The sequence below is a fragment of the Copadichromis virginalis genome, linkage group LG7, assembly GCF_057382275.1.
Source record: "Copadichromis virginalis isolate Kocher_CV1m ecotype Utaka linkage group LG7, C_Virginalis_male_GT1.1, whole genome shotgun sequence".
Classification (NCBI taxonomy): domain Eukaryota; kingdom Metazoa; phylum Chordata; class Actinopteri; order Cichliformes; family Cichlidae; genus Copadichromis; species Copadichromis virginalis.
The window spans coordinates 40,649,013-40,669,576 of record NC_140624.1 but is presented as its reverse complement, the minus strand read 5'-3'; the positions used below and the strand labels follow the sequence as shown (position 1 = coordinate 40,669,576).

Below are 20,564 nucleotides of genomic sequence, written 5' to 3'. Positions count from 1 at the left end.
ATTGCCTATTACAGTTTCCAAATGCACTTTATGGATTGCTTCAAACAAATCATTCTAGTTGTAGTGGGAGGATGGTGTTCCTCTTACCATGCATAGCAGCATTTTTGAGATGTATATCATACAATGGAAGAATCTGTGATAAGTGTTTTATTCCAAGAAATGCCAAACTTTTTCCAAAAACTGTGTTTGGGCTAATCTGGATAATCCATAGATTTTACTCTAAACAGACTTCAGTGAGAGCAGAGAATTTGTTCCAGTGACACTGCAAAGATTAGTTGGTTAAGGAGTAAATTATATAGGCAAAGCTGTTTGGCCTCACTCACAATTGGGAACACTTGTACAATGGTGTGAAAAAGTGTTTGTCTGCTTCTTGATTTTTAATTTTTTGGAATGTTTAAAAGTTTCATATCATCAAACTAACTAGTCAAAGATAACACAAGTAAACACAAAATGCAGTTTCTAAATGAAGGTTTTTATTATTTAAAAAAAATCCAAACCTACATTTATTAGATTAATTAAAAAAAAAAAGAAATATTGGTTTCCAAGTAATTTTAGACTTGATAATAAAATATCAGAATTTTAATTGTGCTTTGAAGCCCTCCTGCTGACTCCATTCTGCTATAATTTAAACAACTATGGTGATCATTTTTTAACAATTTAACAATGTGTGTAAGTGTTGTGTTTCCCCCAATACCTCACTATTGCAGTGGTGCCCAAGGCTTTCAAGTGTAACTGTAATCTGAGTCATCTGCCATGCTAAAATAAGATACCAAGCATTGTTCATCAGAAACACAGATGGGAAAAAAAGACATAAACATAAACGTGGGATGGTAATCATGAACCAATTTTACCCAATCAGAACTGCATCCCTTCAAGATTATCTATTTATTCTTTCAGCCTGTTTCGCAAAGTGTCAGAGGAAAGTGGCAGGACTGCAACAATAACAATAAAGCTGCTTGTTATAACCAAAGTATGCAGAAGAGGTTTTGTTAAATGCACAGCATATAGAACCTTTAGGTAGATGGATTACAGCAGCAGAAGACCACACTGTGTGCCAGTCCTGTAAGTTAAGAACAGTAAACTAGGCTGCAATTTGCACAGGCCCACCAAATTTGGACAATAGAGAACTGGAAAAACATTGCTTGGTCTCATGAGTCTCGGCTTCTGCTGTCACATTAAGATGGTAGAGTTAGAATTTGGTGTAAACAACATGAAAGCATGGAGTCAGCCTGCCTTGTATCTACAGTCCAGGCTGGTGGTGGTGTAATGATATGGAGGTATATTTTCTTGGCACACGTTGGGCCCCTTGGTACGAACTGAGCATCATTTAAACACCACCGCCTACCAGAGTATTGTTGCTGACCAGCTCTTTAAGATCACAGTGTACTTATATTCTGGTGGCTGCTTCCAGCATGATAATGTGCCATGTTACAAACTGACTGCGAAACTGAGAGTATGGTATTGACACAGCCTGATTAATAGCAGAGCAGATTTGTGAGAGCATTGGATTGATTTCTAGATTCTACTGGAGGTAAAAGTGGAAAATATGTTGTTTTGAGTTTACTGACCTTGTGACCCATGAATAATATACCTTTTCTAGTAGCAAGGTGTATGTTGGTTTTAAAGAAAACATCAGTATTCAGCTTTGAAGAATTTTGATTTATTCCTGTCTATAAAGAAAATGACCACAAAGCATCCAAAGGATTTGGAAGTCAGGTACCATGTGTGAAAGGGACTTTGTTAAACTTGGACATTAAGCTTGTAGAGCTGCTCAAGATTTAACACATTTCTTGTGATCTCAGTGTTTGCTCTAAAAAAGTTTTTTTTTTATAAATATATATATATTATATATATATAGGTGTATGTATGTATGTGTATGTATATATCTATGTGTGTGTATATATATGTCATTTTTATATCAGCCTACTGCATCTAGTAGCTTTAATCCAACGTCCATTCACACTTTGCTCTGTAGCACATCCAGTTCTGCGAAATGGCTTTTATATCATGACTTAGAGGCAGGTTTTCTATTACTTTTTTCCCTGTAACAAGTTCAATTTGACTGAATAATGGGAACATTCTTGCTGCCGCAACATTTCGGCACCAGTCTGCGTTTCACTCGAGCTTTCAGGAAGAATGGCCTTTGCTGAAAGACTGTAGTGCTGCACGAAGAGCTAAAGCCATCTCATCTCAGTCAGATCTTAATGCATTCAGAACTGCAGCTTTTCATCAGTGTTATGGAGGAAATTATAGGCAGACTGCTACAGCCCATTTCTTCTTGCGAAGCCTTACCTTAAGACTGTAAGATGCTCAGTGAAAACATACCCACACATACATAAACAGGAATGATGGTTATGAAGTCTTGATGATAGGCTGTCACACTGCGGAGCGAACATGTGGGCTAACATTTATTTTTCTGTCTGTCTTTTTTTCCCCTCCCACTCTTTGACTCCTCGTTCTCTCTTCTTGCTTTTATTTGTCCTTCTTTCTCTCTCTCTCTGTTTCTGTGGGTCTGCCTTTTTAGTCCACTCCGCTGCACCTGGCAGCAGGATACAACAGGGTGAGGATAGTTCAGTTGTTACTACAGCATGGAGCAGATGTTCACGCCAAGGACAAAGGGTATGTACAGAGAAAACGACAAGGGGAGTGTAAGTGGGGGGGGAAAGGCACTTGAATTCAGGATTTTCTTAAAAACTAAACATCTTAATGGTAACACATCATAACTACACTGCTATTTATGAGACATAATTATGAGATTTTGCTATAGCCAGTAGGATGAGACTCCTTAATCCATCTCATTGGATCATAAGATTTAGGTGGGGATATATACACATTCTGTTGTTGGCGTGCACAGAGTATGATGCACTGCATTCTGCAGAAGCCCTTGAAGCTCTTTTCTGCAGTTTCTGTCATATTTCAGGCCTGCTTATAGACCAAAATGACTGGACGTGCATAAAAAGTTAGTGAGGGTGGTCTCTGCTTATGCAGCCACACAAAAAACCTGGAAACCATTCGAATAGCTGTCAAACCACGACTTATTGATGTAAACTGAGATGTCAAAACTTGTCACTAGGGGTGCGGGGGAGGTTGTCAAATGTCATTTACGTTTTTTCCCCTTATAGACTCCAATCCTGAAGGTACTTAGATCTCACCTGATCGAGGTGGACACGAGAATGCACATGTGCAGTAGAGCTGGACTGGACTTTAAATGGTCCTCAGTTCAAACAGTCTAAGCAAAGTAGATGAATGAGTGTCATTGCCTGCTGCACTTTCCACAAAACCAAACTTATTATCCAGTAGCGAGAGCACGTCTGCTACCGTGGGCTCTGTGTGAGAAAGCTGTGAGACACCCTCAACCTTTTATGTAGTGCCGCTATGATGTTGACATCTGAGGCCCTCGATGTGTAACACTGATTAGCAGGATGTCACCGTGCCAATGTGACCAAGATATCAAATGTGGTAAATGGTATTTTTACTGAACATCAGCATGTTAGTGTAAGTGTCACATTGTTGGACTCAGCACACATTTTGTGTGTATTTAGAATTGTTAACACTGATGTTTGTTTGTAATGAGAAGTCTTCTGGGTTTTTTGTTTTTTTTCCAGGGGTCTGGTGCCGCTTCATAACGCCTGCTCTTATGGACACTATGAAGTTACTGAGCTGCTGCTAAAGGTACAAACACACATACATCCTGTTTCTGAATATACTGGGTCGGTGGACATAATTCATAATAAGAAGCTATAAATGACCTCCTAAGACCTGCTTTGTTAGTTCATTAAAAACGTGACACATTCATTGTACACATGCGCCAGAGCCGATGGCATCATTCCCTTTTGAGCAATCCAGAATCAATAATGATAAAACTGCTGTCAGTAATCTCCTCTGTACTTTTTTTTTTTTTTTTTTTTCTTCTTCCGCTATTTTTTTCCTTCGCCAGCACGGAGCCTGTGTGAACGCCATGGATCTGTGGCAGTTCACCCCTCTACATGAAGCGGCGTCTAAAAACCGAGTGGAGGTGTGCTCTCTGCTGCTGAGCCACGGGGCTGACCCGACCCTGCTCAACTGCCACAGCAAAAGCTCTGTGGACATGGCACCCACTCCCGAGCTGAAGGAGAGACTTACATGTGAGTGTGGCTCTTAATTTACATAAAGTGCAGCTGCAGAGTACAGCACGGCTAAATGAGTCTGTTTGTTTTAGAAAGGGCATATTTACACGGGCTATGTTTGGAACAGCTGATTTGAAATTATTTTGAACATGGGAGTCTCAATCTTTTTTTTCTTTTCTTTTTTTTTGACAGGGGATTACAAAGGGATTATTAGTACAACAGAGAGATTGATATGATTATTTTGATAGCCAGCAGTCTGATGTAGAATTATTTCTTGAAAGAGCCTCATATTCACCTGTTTCTTCATGTGGACTTGACTAGTGGAAAAGCCACAGATTAAAAAAACATGAAAGTCAGCTAGGGATGGCAATTGGACTCGATTCCCATCCCTAAAGTCATCCACGGTTCGAATTATTACAGATTTCCTCGGCTATATAAAACATTTTATTGTGTTTATTCATGTTTTCAGGGTGCATTAATCCAATCCCTGACTTTAAAATTTATTTTTCATTATAAAAAAATGCCTTGAACCTGGACTACACAATTTGTGTTTTAACATGAACTCTTTACTTTAAATTTCCACAAACAAGCTTACTGATTTTAAATTAGTTTCTTTTTTTTATTTTGGTTTATTCACTATATTATAATATGTAAATAATCTGCTTATATACTCGTGTCCTTTATGAAATTAGCTGTTTTCTTTGTAATATTAGTTCGGTTCGCATTACACGGCAACTAATATTTGACTAGAGATCCGTGATGTATTAATTAATTAGAGACTACACCATAATTAAGTTAATTTTCATCGTACTTTCAGGACGCAGCCACCACAGAGTAAAAAGGTTGGATAATCCTTTGTTTTTGCCAGAAAGCCCTCTGCAACTCGAGTTAATTAGTGGGTCAGCTCTCTTTTTCTTTCGCTGCACTTGTTGCCTCATCTCTGTAATGAAGCAGATCAAAACAAAAATCAAATGCCACGCGAATCATAAGCCATCAGAAATGTTTTCACAACTGCGGGATGACGGTTCGTTTTTGATGATTCTATGTTGTCGAAAACGCATCTCAGTTGGGCGTTTGCTGCAGACTCATCACAGGAATATAAAAATATAAAAACAAAGACTTCCTGGACAGATCTGATGTTGCCAGCTCCAGATATATTTTTTAAGCCAGTTGGTTAGTAGCTTACAAAGTACAGTTGATATGAAGGGGAAAACTTACTATAAAAACATTAATGTGCTCAAGTTGGGCAAATCTACTTGGATCGCCTTGCTTTTGAAGCTACTTTAAAGTGAACCAATCCAGGAACTTCAGTTTATGGCACTTAAGTGTTCAACTTACTATCTGCTAAGCTTCCCATAAGTTACGGAGCTTCCCAGTTATACTTACGGTGTCCGTGCCTTTTGGAGCTTTTGTTTTAATTTAAGCTGACAAATAATGTGTGTTACGCTTTATTTGGTACTAATTATTGATATTTGTATGCCTGCACCTTGCCTCAGGGTCCAGAAAACAGCAGAAAAGGAAAATAAAACAGGATGGCAACAAACACACTGCTAAAAATGGTTTCAAAATGAGACAAACCAGTGGCTCTGTCCATCTTTTCTTAGCAGTTTATAGATATGGTTACATATACAAAGAGCAAACGTGTAGTTCATCTCGTGTTTTTCTTCTTTCTCTGAATAAATTATTTCTGTGTATTTCTGACCAGCAACTATGAAAAATTCGTTTGGGTTTTGCAGAACAAAAATGTCATAACTCGCTACTGTTTCTCTTCCATCAGCTGTACTTTACGTCTTTAATTTTTTTTCTTTCTTAACCACGTGCCCTTGAAGATTGCGCCATTTATCTCAACGTCTGATTAGAAATGCATGAATGCTGTTGGCTCGGTCCGTAGATAGGACGGGCTCCTTTTATTCAGCCTGAAATGCTTCTGAAGCAAAATAGTTTGTTGTTTGTAATTTCCAGACCTCGGGGGAATAATCGCTTTTTTCCGCTCCAACTCCACCACAGAGACTGTTGCATCATATGTCATTAGCTCTCTGGTTGGGGAAAAAAATGAAATTATCTTTCTGAAGTATTGTTATGCTGCAGGGTCATTGCAAGTAGAATAATATATTGTAACAGTGGCTGAGAACTTCATAATTCAGTTTTTGGGTGGCAAGCTACATCATTTGCAGCCTTTTGTTTCGTAGGAAACCTCACAATGACAACTGAAGCTGCTTTCTTTCTAAAAAATTTGACATTTTCTGTGCGCCTGTCTTCAGATGAGTTTAAGGGCCACTCGCTGCTTCAAGCTGCTCGAGAAGCTGACATGGCCAAGGCTAAGAAGACCCTGGCATTGGAGATCATCAACTTTAAACACCCACACACACACGAAACTGCCCTGGTAAGATTTGGATGCATTTTAAAACACTGGCTCTTATATTGGTGCAGACGTGTTGAGATGACGTGTCCATGTGTGCTTTATGTGCGTTTGTTAGCATTGTGCAGTAGCGTCGCCTCACCCCAAAAGGAAGCAGGTGACCGAGCTGCTGCTGAGGAAAGGTGCCAACGTCAACGAGAAGAATAAAGAGTGAGTGTTGTTTTCCGCTGCATGCACAGCTCATAAACATAAAGTGAGAGCATTATATGTTTGTCAAGGTGACTCCAGCAGTGGATTTATGTTAGAGGTGAACAACACAAATCACTTTGCTGATGTGAATTGCCATTGCAAGGCAAAGTGGTTGCATCACTGCTCAGAGACACTTCAGTAGGTGAATGCACCGTTGTTCACACGACCTGACAATCAGCGGCGACAGAAATCGTCCGCTCTTCAGACGCTCAGTCTGCTGCCAGCCTCGGGCTTCAGCTCAGTACAAAACTATCCTGAATAATTCCAGCATTTAAAGCATAAAATGTGACCTATTATGTTTATTTCCAGCTCCATATTTTCATTTTTGGACTTTTCTAAGATGGCTTAGGTGGCTTTCCTGATTCATAGATCTCAATAATCCTTTTGATTATGATACGTTTTCTGTTCAAAATAGACTGGCTCCTGATTAAGTGTGATTGACTGACCATGCTTAGTAACAGTGACCACTTGTAACAGTATATTTGCATGACAGAAACCAGGAAGAGTACAGGAATCCACTTTAATAGCTTTCTAAGTGAGGTATAAGAATAAAGTACTGCTAAGCTGAAGTGATGTACTTAGTGACAAATGAGAACTGATTTGGTCAGTGGGCTTGGTGATTCACTGCTTTCTCTTTGGAAATTTCTTAGAAATGGGCCTCTTCACATGTTGGGCTCTCCAGTCCAGCTGCCCTTACAGCAGTGGGACTGAAGCTATTACATTTACAATGATAGCGGGCCATGCAACAAATGATGTCATACGAATGTATCATATATATATAAATACATACATATAGATACCTTATAGTGAAATTAGAATAAACGCATTGCTGAATAGGTGATTCTGTAAATTTCTGTTATGTTTTTTAACCCAGAAAAAATGCAGTACTATAGTACATGGAGTGCAAAAACAGTGCTGACTTCATCTCAGGGTTGATGACTCGTGATAATATCCAACCTCATTCTGAGAACGTTTGGGCACTGCATTCTGTTTTACAAGCAATCTGAACGATCTAAAGTTGAGCAGTTATATTTATTTCCTAATGCTCTTCCCTCCCCTCTGTAGTTTCATGACTCCTCTTCACGTGGCAGCTGAGCGGGCGCATAATGACATCATGGAGGTGCTACAGAAACATGGGGCAAAGGTATGTCTTACTCCTCTTCCTCCATGTATAGAGAGTGTATCAAAAAGAATCATCCAATTTCAAAGTGCTTTAATTTCGTGGTTCACCGGTAATGTTAGAAAGGATCGGTGAGTTTCTAATGTTTGGTGGCTGAAAATGCTGTTTTTCACACTAATCACCACAAAAGAAAAATTCTAAAAAGAAGCATTTTACTGTGTTACTGCCCAAAGTTTTGGGTAAATGTTTCTGCAAACTGAACATTCTGGTGTGAGACCCTCAAAACAATGGTATTTTTCTAAAGATGGCATTTTTATTCAGCAGTCATACATTGTGAATTCAGTTTGGAGAAAGAACTGGATTTTAAGCAGCACTTGTGGTTGCGTCACTGTGAGAATGCTCTACAATCAAGGCGCTCAATGGTATATTTGTGTGCATCAGTGTGATGATGCACCTTGATTTGCTGTATTGCTCAAAAACATTTTTATCTATGAATAGTTTCTCATTTTCATACAACTGACTCTGTTGCAATGCACAGAATAATATTGCACCCTTTATTATTTCACCCTGAATCCCACAAATAAGATCCAAGGTTGTTGTGGCATGTTTTGTTATTCAGTTGTGCTGAGGCTTGTCACATAATTGTGTCAACATTATCATATTTGTTTACATATTTCAATAATTAAACCAAAAAAAGTCTTGTTTTTGTATATTTTTCTGGACCTTTTGTGAGATGAGGTTAACGTACAGTTGTTTATTAGTGTCTCATTTGGAAACGAGCTGACCTTATTTGGAACATTATTATTAGTAAGCACTTCATCAGTAATAGGAGAGTCATAAAATTACAGATTCAGATATTTTTTTGAATGACTGTAACTGCAGACGTCCTTTCTGAATCATTATTCTGAGGTCTTTGTTCTTGCAGGTGAATGCCCTGGACACACTGGGTCAGACGGCATTGCATCGTGCGGCGTTGGCAGGCCACCTTCAGACCTGTAGGCTGTTGCTAGGATACGGGGCAGACGCCTCGCTGGTGTCGCTGCAGGGCTTCACCGCTGCTCAAATGGGAAACGAAGCTGTTCAGCAAATACTCAACGGTAGGCCACCTGTTTGTTTCTGTGGGGGCTGCTGAGTGGGTGGGTGGCTGTGCGTGTAGAAGCGTAGGTGATGTGTTTTGGTTGCTATGCACCAGTTGCAAATAGTGGGATTAACTGGAATTGTTTTTGTGAAGGCCAATATTGATATTTTCAGACTGAAGGCGCAGATTTTAACGCAGAGTGAGCCAACTCACCTGCTCAGATCTGGAAGAAACTTGGCATCACGGTATCTAACTCCAGGGTTTCCAGGTTAAAGGAAATCAGTTTTTAATGGGGGCCTAACCCTTGAAGCTCTTTTCTGAACTCAGTGGTTTCATTCATATTTCAGGCTTGCTTATAGAACAAAATGACTGCATCAGGATTTAGTGAGGATGGGCTCTGCTTGTGCAGCTACATTTGGGAAAACTGAAAAATATTCCAATATTCGTCAAAGCACATCTTTATTGATGTATTCTGAACTACCAAAGCTCATCTTTATGGATACAGAAGAAGTTGTCAGATGTCGTCTTCATCGGGGAAAGAATTAAAGCCCACAAATAAAACTAGACCAAACCACTTATTGGTCTGTACAGCTCCACATTCTTTATATTAAGCTGGACACGAAATCCATCAGTTATTACATAAGTACTCGAGTCCCCTTAAAGCAGGAATTTTCCACAGGCACTAAGAACCTTTGTAAAGACCCGGTTTGGGGTGAATTAGCCTACCTGAAAGTGGGGCTTGCACTGCTGAACGTCTCTGATTCGTCATCAAATCTTTAGAAATTTTTCTGCTCTACTTATTTTCCATAAAATATACTACGGTCCAAACTCTGGACATATTATGATTGCTTTGAAATGTGTATCAAAAAGGCCTGTCCACATACCTTCAGGCCTTTTCTCGCATATTGGAATATGAGGCAGTATTTTAACATAAGTAAGTCAAATTACGATAAAAGCCTGAAATTTTCACTGGACTTTTCCGTCATAAATTTGAATCAATATCTGTAATTTCAGGCTGATACATTTAAAAACAACAAAAAAAACAGAAAAAAGTCTGCATATTGGCTAGCTAACATATTTAGTATATTTTCCAGTTTTTTCGTTTTAAGTAATAATAATAATTAATAAATGTCTGGAAATTTTTTTTTGATATATGAAGCTATATATAATTTTATACCTCCACATTTTGGACCATAAGTGAAAGGAGAACACCTGCAGTGATTTAAGATGGAATAATGGAATAATAATCTTACAGTCATCTCTGCAGCAGATAAAAAGCAAAAATTGTCAATTCTAATCTGTAATTGTAACATTCAAACTTGGCTTCACAGGCCTGTTTCAATTACAGGTCGAGCTTACACATTTTAAATGAAATGAAAGCAAGGACAAAGCAAAAAAAGCAGAAATTCGAAGAATGTAAAGCTTCTGATTTCACCGAGTGGAGGAAATTGGGACAAAAAATGGTCTAAAGCTTTTCTTTAAACTGACAATGACTGCACGACCAATGAAGATTCACAGCACACGGTTATCTCATAGAAAATATTGTGTGTTTAGTTGCTTCTGAGGCAACTCTGGAAATCTAGATTTATGTTGTATCTCATCCTCTAGCCCTATGCATAACTACTGATTTGTCTTTTAAATGACAGCGAGTGAATTGAATACGGCATCTGTAGCTGCCTTAATTGTAGCAGCTGTGTCACCACAGTCGGTTTATCTGCAGCAACCAGTAGACACACACTCTCATAAAGGCCTAATATGTTACTTTTGTTTCCTGTTGGTTTGCACTGCATTGCAATTATCAAAGAACAAGCAAAACAACAAAAATAAGTCTTACAAATGTCACCTGGAAGCTTTTCGAAACGGCCGTCCTAAAGTGCACAATGTCTTCCATTAAACATGGCCGTAAATTGACGTGCGTACGTAGGATGAAGTGAATAACGGCAGCCAGCTTTATGTTGTTGTGTTACAGTCAGCCTTTCATTAATGTTCTTCCAAAGCATGTGAAGGCTGTTTTTGCTGTCTTCATGATTCTTCTGTGTTTGCTGCTGTAGAGAATGTCCCAGTGAGAAACTCGGATGTAGACTACAGACTTCTCGAAGCTGCTAAAGCCGGTGACCTGGACACTGTCAAGGTAGATGACACTTTGAAAATGACAATTTGACATTGTTGCCTGTGGGGTGTTATGCTGCAATCACAGGAAAATGCTGGAGACTGTAGCATGACCAAAGTTATTGTGACTGCAATCGTGCTTGAGATGGTTGCTTCGAAGATGAGGACCAGGACTGTGACCGTTTGCAGTCGGCTGCCATCTTCCAAACAACATCAGTACATCAGAATTGTGAATTGTGAAAAAATGGATTAAATGGGGTCAAGTTGGCACTCTGTAATAATATGGTAATTAAGTGATAAATAACAGATCTGTTGCCGTCTTCCTATTCATTCACAGTCTGAGCACCTAGAAACTCTCCACAAATACTGACATAGTTGCTGCAGGGTGGCAATTTGACTGTCAAATGACATAGGTACGCTGCAGCTTTGCTTTTATATATAGCCTCTGGTCAGTGTAAATATGGCAAATGCAAGGATCAATCAACCTACTTGTCCACCTATCTTCATACTGTGCCTACTAGAGCAGGGCGATATGGCCAAAAATATTTATCACGATATATATTTGAAAATTTGCGATAACGATATAACTGACGATATAATTGATGCGAGACAAAATACAACTCCACAACATTACTAGCGCAAAAAGACAACCTATCATTTATTTTCACTTAAACAAGAAGCTGGTTTTTATGTACATTAAAGCTTTATAAAATGTAACAGTGCAAATGCAAATTCCTTGCTGAAAGTTTAACCAAAAGGCATTTCCAGTAGAAATGGGCTGACATATCCTGAGCATAACCATGTATAATATCCACTGAAGTTAAAAAGAGGTGCTTTGCAACATTAAACTGCAGTGTGCAGTACGTATTTTTCGGACCATAAGGTGCACGGGATTATAAGGCACATTAAGCGAAACAAAGCAGTCAGATAAATCAAACTTTATTAAACTCATTCTTCTTGCTTCCTCCACTTCTGTACCATTGATTCATTAATGTTGAATTCACTGGCAGCTGCTCTATTCCCATGTTGTTGCAGTATATTAATGACTAACCTCGTATTGTGGATGGATTATCTCAGTTGTTCTCCTGACTGAAGTTTGGTCCTTTTACAGCATCCTGCCATGCGATTGCATTTGTCTCTAACCATGAGGAACCTTAACGTTAACTTTTATAAGTGGAAAAGTGTTAGTGTTTGTCCTCCAGCTTCACTGTTTATGTTATGCTAACATAGCTGTGTTGCTAGCGATCACGTAGCACATAATTATATACCAGCTAGCCCAACTTCAGTAACCCTACAAACGTCACTGCTGTTTAGTTTCCTGTCTTCATTTATGTTGGAAGTGATAGCAGAGCTGTACGTTTGATTTTTTTCAGAAATCTCTCAGTCAGAACATGCAATATCATGTTTAGGTAACTAGCGAAACTAGCGAGCTAACTTCCGCTAGCTTCCTGCTAGCTTCTAACTCCGTTAAATGTAATACATTTTGTTTTCATGGATGCCTGGAAGTTAAACTTCATAGTTACACCTGGTAAAGCAGCAATGCTGATCGTTTTATTAAAGATGAAAGAATTTAGACAGTTTTTAACTCTTAGTGATGCTGCAGTGTTCGTTTGACCTGAAGTTTACGGAGTTTAGGACCCAGATTACTCCCAGATTTAAGAGCATCTTAGTCCGACAAATACGACAATAACGACGGCCGCTTGCATGTTCTGCAAAAAAATGTGCTTTGTCGTGTATCTGACGGACAAACACCAAACCAGTTCCACATCACTGAAGTTGCACCATTTTTACAAACCAATTCTGGTTCATCTGTTTCACTCAACAATCGGCCATGTGCGTATGAAAACAAAGGCACTGCGCATGCGCGTTTTACTCATATTCTATCGCGATATTTCATTTTCCTATCGTTGCCTAACATTATACCGGTATTACCGTGAACGGTATAATATGGCCCAGCCCTAGTGCCTACCTACCTTTTTTACTTTAGTTTGACTGAGTGATTACATTTACTTTAGCCATTGTGATCATTTGGGTGAAGGTCATCATGATAAGCTGCATGCCAGTAACACTGGATACTGTATATTACATCTGTGTTTGATAAAGTAATAAATCCTTAAAATATTTATGTCCAAATGAATTCCAAACCCAATGGTCTAACAGTTGAAAACAGCTCATTTTTTAAGGCTTAAATGAGGAAAAGCCAGTGACCCGTTCTTCTCCTAACAATCAATACTGCCTTAATAAGAAAAATGGAAATAGCTGATATGGAAGGACATTGATTTAGCAGCTTCAGTGTGTTTAATGACACTGATCATGGAGGGATTATTTGCTCTGAGGGAGCAGAAATATTTTTAATTGCTCCATTATGGTTTGGCGCTAATGAGGAGTCTGAGAAAAGCCATGTGAAACTGGACTAGCTGCTTTTGGCCAAAAGCAGTAGGTTCTGTGGCCACAGTGTGGTCGGTAATGAAAACTGAAGACAAGTTAGATCGGTTGTCCTTAAGTTAGTATATTTCATTAGAATGGAGCAAGAATGGAGGCCTTTATCAATAAACTGTAAGGGGAGATGCAGAAGAGAAACTGTTGAGCTAATGTTGCATCTCTGTGGGAGAATTTGATGTCCACAAACACAGGTTTTAATTAAAAAACTCCTGACCTTTGTGACTGTTCCTGTTGGTCTCACTGAGTCAAAGTCTTAGTGATTTCTGTTAAATGTCAGTTGGATGTTTTCTGTATTTGTATTTGCTTTATTCCCCTTATTGATGATGATTGTTATGAATAAAGAAATAAAGACAAAGACTTTATCCCTAATAAAGGCCACATTTTACATCTCATAAGATTTCCACAGAGACCCTCTGCTGCAATTGGTATCTGGCTCACTCACGTTTAAAATGTCAAGACCTGGTAACAGTCGCCCAACCGTCTGACAGAAGGTTTTTTTTTTTTTCTTCTGATTGAAATATTTTGATTTAAAGTGAAATGTGGTGTCTTCCCCCACACAGACAGACAGTAATGGGGTTATGTCAATGAAGAGGGTCCGGGAGTGCCTGAAATGTGATGCTTTGACAGGCTGGCAGAAGATTGTAGTGGAAAAGGAGATGAGCTCGGGTCGGGCTTTCTCTCAGCCTCTTGTTTCCTGACACACAGACAAATCAGGATTAATAGTCTCGCCAAGTAGCTGATTGGCATTTTTAAAAAATCGTGGGCCGATCCCTGTCATCTGATCAAATGTTGAGGAGGTTCACACTGAAGTGTGATATTCTGCTAGATGATGAAACTGGACAGAGGCAAATTCTGTCATTCAGGAACATTTTGTACTTCAGTCAGAGCTCTAACCATTGTGACAGTTTGTGTAGTTATTTTTTGCTCTATAATATACGTTTCCCAGCCACTTTATTAGATACACAAAAAGCTCGAGCGCTTCATCTGCGCCACTGACAACTTTGTTCCAAGGGTAATTGAAAATCTTGGACCCATTTTATCTTCAGTTCTCCCAGCTGTGAGAAATCTGGGAGTTACTTTTGATCAGGCATTCGGTTTTGATAAGCATGCTGTTCCAGAATTTTGCTGCAAGGCTTCTCGCCGGCTCCTCTAAAAGCTCTCATGTGGCACTGATTCTGTCCTCTTTACACTGGCTTCCCTTATCAACGGTGATCACTTGCAGAGAACTTCACAATCAGATGCCTCCAGATATTAGTGAACTGCAACATCCATACGTAACTAATAGGTCAGTGATGTCAGCTAATCAGTGCTTGTTGGTGATACAAAAGTATGCAGGACAAAAGGAGACCATGGTTTTGAGTTTGTGGCTCCCATCTTGTGGAACTTACTTCCCAAGGACTTGAGGTCTATGGACTCTATAGATGCCTTTAAAAATAACAGCCACCTGTGAAAGTTTGCTTTTGTTTAGTTCTTTTTTTTTCCCATTTTAATTGTTATATCTAATTTTATATTTCAGAGCACTTTTCTTCAAGTGCCATATGAATAACCTGTATTTACTTGTAACTTTTTAACTGCTCATTAACTCTAATCTAATCAGCCAATCACATGGCATGCATTTAGGCACATAGACATGGTCAAGAGAATCTTTTTAAGTTCAAATCAAGCATCAGCATGGCAAAACAAGGTGATTTAAGTGATTCTGAGCATTTGTCTGAGTATTTAAGAAACGGTTGGCAGTTCTCTGGGTCAAAATACCTTTTTGATGTTGGAGGAGACCAGGCTGTTTTGAGCTGATTGGAAGGTAGCCGTAACTAATTTTTACAACTGAGTTATGCAGAAGAGCATCTGTGAAAGCACAAGTAGTCAGACTTCGAAGCACATGGTACACAACAGCAGAAGACCACACTGGGTGCCACTCCTGTCAGCTAAACTGAGGATACAGTGGACCCAGGATCACCAAAATTGGACAACAGAACGGTCTGATGAGTCTCAACATGAAAACATGGATCCATCTATCCTTATATGAGTGGCTCAGCCTTATGATGATAGTATAATGGTGTGGGGGATATAATTCTTAGCACCTGTGTGATATTATCTGATCAGTATGGACCAAAATCTGTTTCGAGCACCTTGTTTCATCTATGTGATGAAGATTTGAGGCATGTTGGCAGTAATTGTTGGTTGTGAGCTCAGGTTTTATAATCAGAACCCAAACTTAATCAAGCATTCGATTTATTATATATTATATTAATTTTTCAGAATGGCAGGAACATTAAAAAAAAAAGAGGAAATATTTGAGAATGAGTTTTGTTGATACTACAATAAATAGAATAAGCCCAAAAACATTTGGGCAGTGACACCATTTTCAAGATTTCAAGCTTTGAACAATTTGTTTTTCCAGGAGTTTAAAAAAAAATCATACAAAGTCTCTCGATTTTCATAGGTTCAAAATAACCCGATTGATAATAAAATGTAGAATATGAATAAATTTTATATTTTCTCTTGAGGAACCAATGAATCAATCCACCAATCGCCCACTCTTTAAACTGTGTTCCTGTGTGCTAACCAGGTTTTCACATTTATTTCATGCTTTTCGTGTTTTGTAGAATTCGTGATCTGCTCAAGGGGCTAATAAAAAAAAAAAAAACTTCTGAAGAGAAGTTTAATGTGGAATTTAGTGCCAGCAGGATTTAAATTTATCTCCTGTAAAATAAGATGTCAAGATAGTAGAAGAAACCTGTAAAATAAGCCCCCCACCAAGCCCATCTTTACTGCTGAACTAAGGTGTAATTGAGTTTGAAATCACAGAAAAGAACAAAAGTAGCAGCATTACCCACTGTGAACAGACACACAGTAATATTGATATTATAAGGTTTTTTAGCATTATTCGCAATTAGCCGGAAGTATACAGTGTGTTTTTATTGCTAATCCAAAATTCCACATACCATTTTTTTCAGTTCCTTTTTCTGTCTGTTTCGCACATCATGTTAACATAACGTTTCTGTTGGACCAATCACGGCGCAACTAGAGACAGTTACAAGACTCGTGCATCTGGGGAGCATCTTTAGTTTTGTAACGATCATTAACTAAATTCTCAGGCAAAAAGAATAAAATTAGATAATATGAAATTAAGTAATACCTGAGTTTTTATAATTGTTTTTACAGGACTCATACATGCACAAAAACTCATGGAATTCTATCTAATGGTTGTGGAAACATTCCTGCTGTCGTACTAGAAAATTTAACAATGAATATTTCTGTGAAACCTCTTGAAATCATTTAATCTTAAAAAAAATCATGAATAAATAAAAAATGGAATAAGATCAAAAGAAATCCTGGTTGTTTTTGAGCTGCACCTTAATTTGACTTGGAATTATTTTAATCTTCTTTTTCCTCCGCGTGTCTCTGCAGTCCCTGTGTACGGCTCAGAATGTGAATTGCAGAGATCTGGAGGGACGGCACTCTACCCCTCTTCACTTCGCTGCCGGCTACAACAGAGTGTCTGTGGTGGAGTATCTCCTGCACCATGGGGCGGACGTGCACGCCAAGGACAAAGGGTGAGACACTTGTGTTGGGGTGTGACTTTGGTGTAATTTTGAGCCAAGTTCGTTTCCGGCACCCATCAGAGAGTCTTGGAATAAAGTCGTGGAGTAAAATGACTGTCTCCCTCTGCAGCGGTCTGGTTCCCCTTCATAACGCCTGTTCGTACGGTCACTTTGAGGTGGCCGAGCTGCTGGTCAGACACGGAGCCTCGGTCAACGTGGCAGACTTGTGGAAGTTTACGCCGCTCCATGAAGCTGCAGCGAAGGGCAAATACGAGATCTGCAAACTGCTGCTTAAGGTTTGTCTCTTTCTTAACACCATGCTGATGTTCCTATATATTTAAAGCAGACTCAGTTTAAGATAAGACGGCCCAGTGTTTTTGCACCAAGTTTGAATTAGAGGAGGAAATCGCCTCCAGAACCACCAAGCGTGGTAAGATCTTCATTGGATCTCATTGGATGTCAGGTTTCTGATATTTATGGCCCATGTGAAAAGAAATCCAACTCTCTGAGCCCGAATGCAACATCAACAGACCCGTTGAGAGAACTAAATGTTCAGGAGTGTTTATCCAGTGAATGGTCGTTGGCACAAGTGCAAAACGGCTTGCCCTCGAGTTGCAATAATCATACGAGTGCCGCAGCTCTCTCCGTCACTTTCTCCCATGGGTATGTCTGAATGAAGCCATGAGCCATTAATTTCTTAATGACCGAATGCCACTTCTGTGACACATACCATGTCTGAGAAGGGCTTAATTGTGCCATTTGCTGTGACCTCACATTGCTCCTTTTCATACTGAAGCCTGTGGGATAGAAATATTTAATTTTTGATGCAGCTTTAATGTTCTGTAAACAAGCACTTTATCCTTCTCCAGACAAGTTCACCAAACAGTGTTTACAAGACGCGGTGAGCCGGGGCTCAGCGAAACTCAGAAATCAGTCATGTCTACGGAAGCAAGAGCTGGCAATGAAATGATAGCACATCTGTTACTAATGCAATTAATGGCATCTGGTGCTGTGAATGCCTTGTGAATAATGGGTGTAAGTCAGCATGTACAAATCAACGTTATGGAGCCGAGGTTTTTCCGGGATTGGCATTTGGAAAATTGGGTGCAAACACTCACTGAAAGGTATGACTTGTGCTCTGTGCGAGTTTTGAACCCGGCCGGGATCAACTCCGACCAATCCAATTACAAAGCTGAAAATATCTGTTGTGTAACACTGAATTGTCACATCTCTTTGAGGCTAAATGAATCCTGTGAAATGTTGCAGTTTCACAGCTGAATGCATTTTTGTTTTTCCTATCACAAACACCTCCAGACGAGGTTACGTCACCACTTTGCCGTTGCCATATGGGGCAGCATAAATTATTAGATGAACACAGTTGAATTCACACACACACACACACACACACACACGGTAAACGCAGCACACGGAAAAACAAGAGAAATTCATTACTTTATTCATAATTACATATTGACTGTATAAAGTAGTTTGTAACAGATGTACTTAGGAGTATTAAAGGATGATTAAAAATAAATGGAAAAGAAAACAATGAATTATGAGATAAACGTCCTACACAGCTTGTACGAGGTAGTGACACAGTTGTGTGAGCAGACAGCAGCGTAAAACACAAAAGAAGTGTAAGATTGTCGTGGTCAGGCTGTGAAACTGATACACAGCAGTGTTCACTGAAAACTTTGGGACTAAGAGGTGCGACAGTGCAGCAGAGGTATCAGTGATGGTGGAGGGGAGTGGCTGTTGTGTGGAGTATTAGGGAAGGTGACAGCTCTGGGGAGAAATTAGCTTGTCGGTCTGGCTGTGCAGGAGTACAGAGAGGTGCAGACTAAATATGCACTGCCTGGTGCAGTGTGAGAAATGGTGAATGATTTCCTTCCTTGGGGCGGAGGCATTTATCGGTTTGCATTATATTGAATAAACTGACCTCGCTTGCAATAAAAACTTGTTTAAGTAATTAATCTAACAAAAAAGTTCAAATTATCTGGTTCCAGAAGAATGAGCGCTTCTCCATATACAGTGGGGCAAAAAAGTATTTAATCAGCCACCGATTGTGCAAGTTCCCCCACCTAAAATGATGACAGAGGTCAGTAATTTGCACCAGAGGTACACTTCAACTGTGAGAGACAGAATGTGGAAAAAAAATCCATGAATCCACATGGTAGGATTTGTAAAGAATTTATTCGTAAATCAGGGTGGAAAATAAGTATTTGGTCAATAACAAAAATACAACTCAATACTTTGTAACATAACCTTTGTTGGCAATAACAGAGGTCAAACGTTTACTATAGGTCTTTACCAGGTTTGCACACACAGTAGCTGGTATTTTGGCCCATTCCTCCATGCAGATCTTCTCGAGAGCAGTGATGTTTTGGGGCTGTCGCCGAGCAACACGGACTTTCAACTCCCGCCACAGATTTTCAATGGGGTTGAGGTCTGGAGACTGGCTAGGCCACTCCAGGACTTTCAAATGCTTCTTACGGAGCCACTCCTTTGTTGCCCGGGCGGTGTGTTTTGGATCATTGTCATGTTGGAAGACCCAGCCTGGTTTCATCTTCAAAGTTCTCACTGATGGAAGGAGGTTTTGGCTCAAAATCTCACGATACATGGCCCCATTCATTCTGTCCTTAACACGGATCAGTCGTCCTGTCCCCTTGGCAGAAAAACAGCCCCATAGCATGATGTTTCCACCCCCATGCTTCACAGTAGGTATGGTGTTCTTGGGATGCAACTCAGTATTCTTCTTCCTCCAAACACGACGAGTTGAGTTTATACCAAAAAGTTCTACTTTGGTTTCATCTGACCACATGACATTCTCCCAATCCTCTGCTGTATCATCCATGTGCTCTCTGGCAAACTTCAGACGGGCCTGGACATGCACTGGCTTCAGCAGCGGAACACGTCTGGCACTGCGGGATTTGATTCCCTGCCGTTGTAGTGTGTTACTGATGGTGACCTTTGTTACTTTGGTCCCAGCTCTCTGCAGGTCATTCACCAGGTCCCCCCGTGTGGTTCTGGGATCTTTGCTCACCGTTCTCATGATCATTTTGACCCCACGGGATGAGATCTTGCGTGGAGCCCCAGATCGAGGGAGATTATCAGTGGTCTTGTATTTCTTCCATTTTCTGATGATTGCTCCCACAGTTGATTTTTTCACACCAAGCTGCTTGCCTATTGTAGATTCACTCTTCCCAGTCTGGTGCAGGTCTACAATACTTTTCCTGGTGTCCTTCGAAAGCTCTTTGGTCTTGGCCATGGCGGAGTTTGGAGTCTGACTGTTTGAGGCTGTGGACAGGTGTCTTTTATACAGATGATGAGTTCAAACAGGTGCCATTCATACAGGTAACGAGTGGGGGACAGAAAAGCTTCTTACAGAAGACGTTACAGGTCTGTGAGAGCCAGAGATTTTCCTTGTTTGAGGTGACCAAATACTTATTTTCCACCCTAATTTACGAATAAATTCTTTACAAATCCTACCATGTGGATTCATGGATTTTTTTTTCACATTCTGTCTCTCACAGTTGAAGTGTACCTCTGGTGCAAA

At 39.7% G+C, this 20,564-nt stretch overlaps 1 protein-coding gene across 1 annotated transcript in view; it reads left to right on the top strand.

The window, feature by feature from the left end:
• The window catches only part of tnksa (tankyrase, TRF1-interacting ankyrin-related ADP-ribose polymerase a), a 109,524-nt gene that overhangs the window by 63,142 nt on the left and 25,818 nt on the right, over positions 1–20,564 (top strand). Inside the window, exons 7-16 of the mRNA XM_085463368.1 lie at positions 2,525–2,619; positions 3,606–3,672; positions 3,938–4,124; positions 6,368–6,489; positions 6,584–6,675; positions 7,780–7,858; positions 8,760–8,931; positions 10,964–11,043; positions 16,875–17,020; positions 17,139–17,304. Of these exons, the coding sequence (XP_085319494.1) occupies positions 2,525–2,619; positions 3,606–3,672; positions 3,938–4,124; positions 6,368–6,489; positions 6,584–6,675; positions 7,780–7,858; positions 8,760–8,931; positions 10,964–11,043; positions 16,875–17,020; positions 17,139–17,304 (1,206 nt within the window). The remainder of the gene's footprint in view (positions 1–2,524; positions 2,620–3,605; positions 3,673–3,937; positions 4,125–6,367; positions 6,490–6,583; positions 6,676–7,779; positions 7,859–8,759; positions 8,932–10,963; positions 11,044–16,874; positions 17,021–17,138; positions 17,305–20,564) is intronic.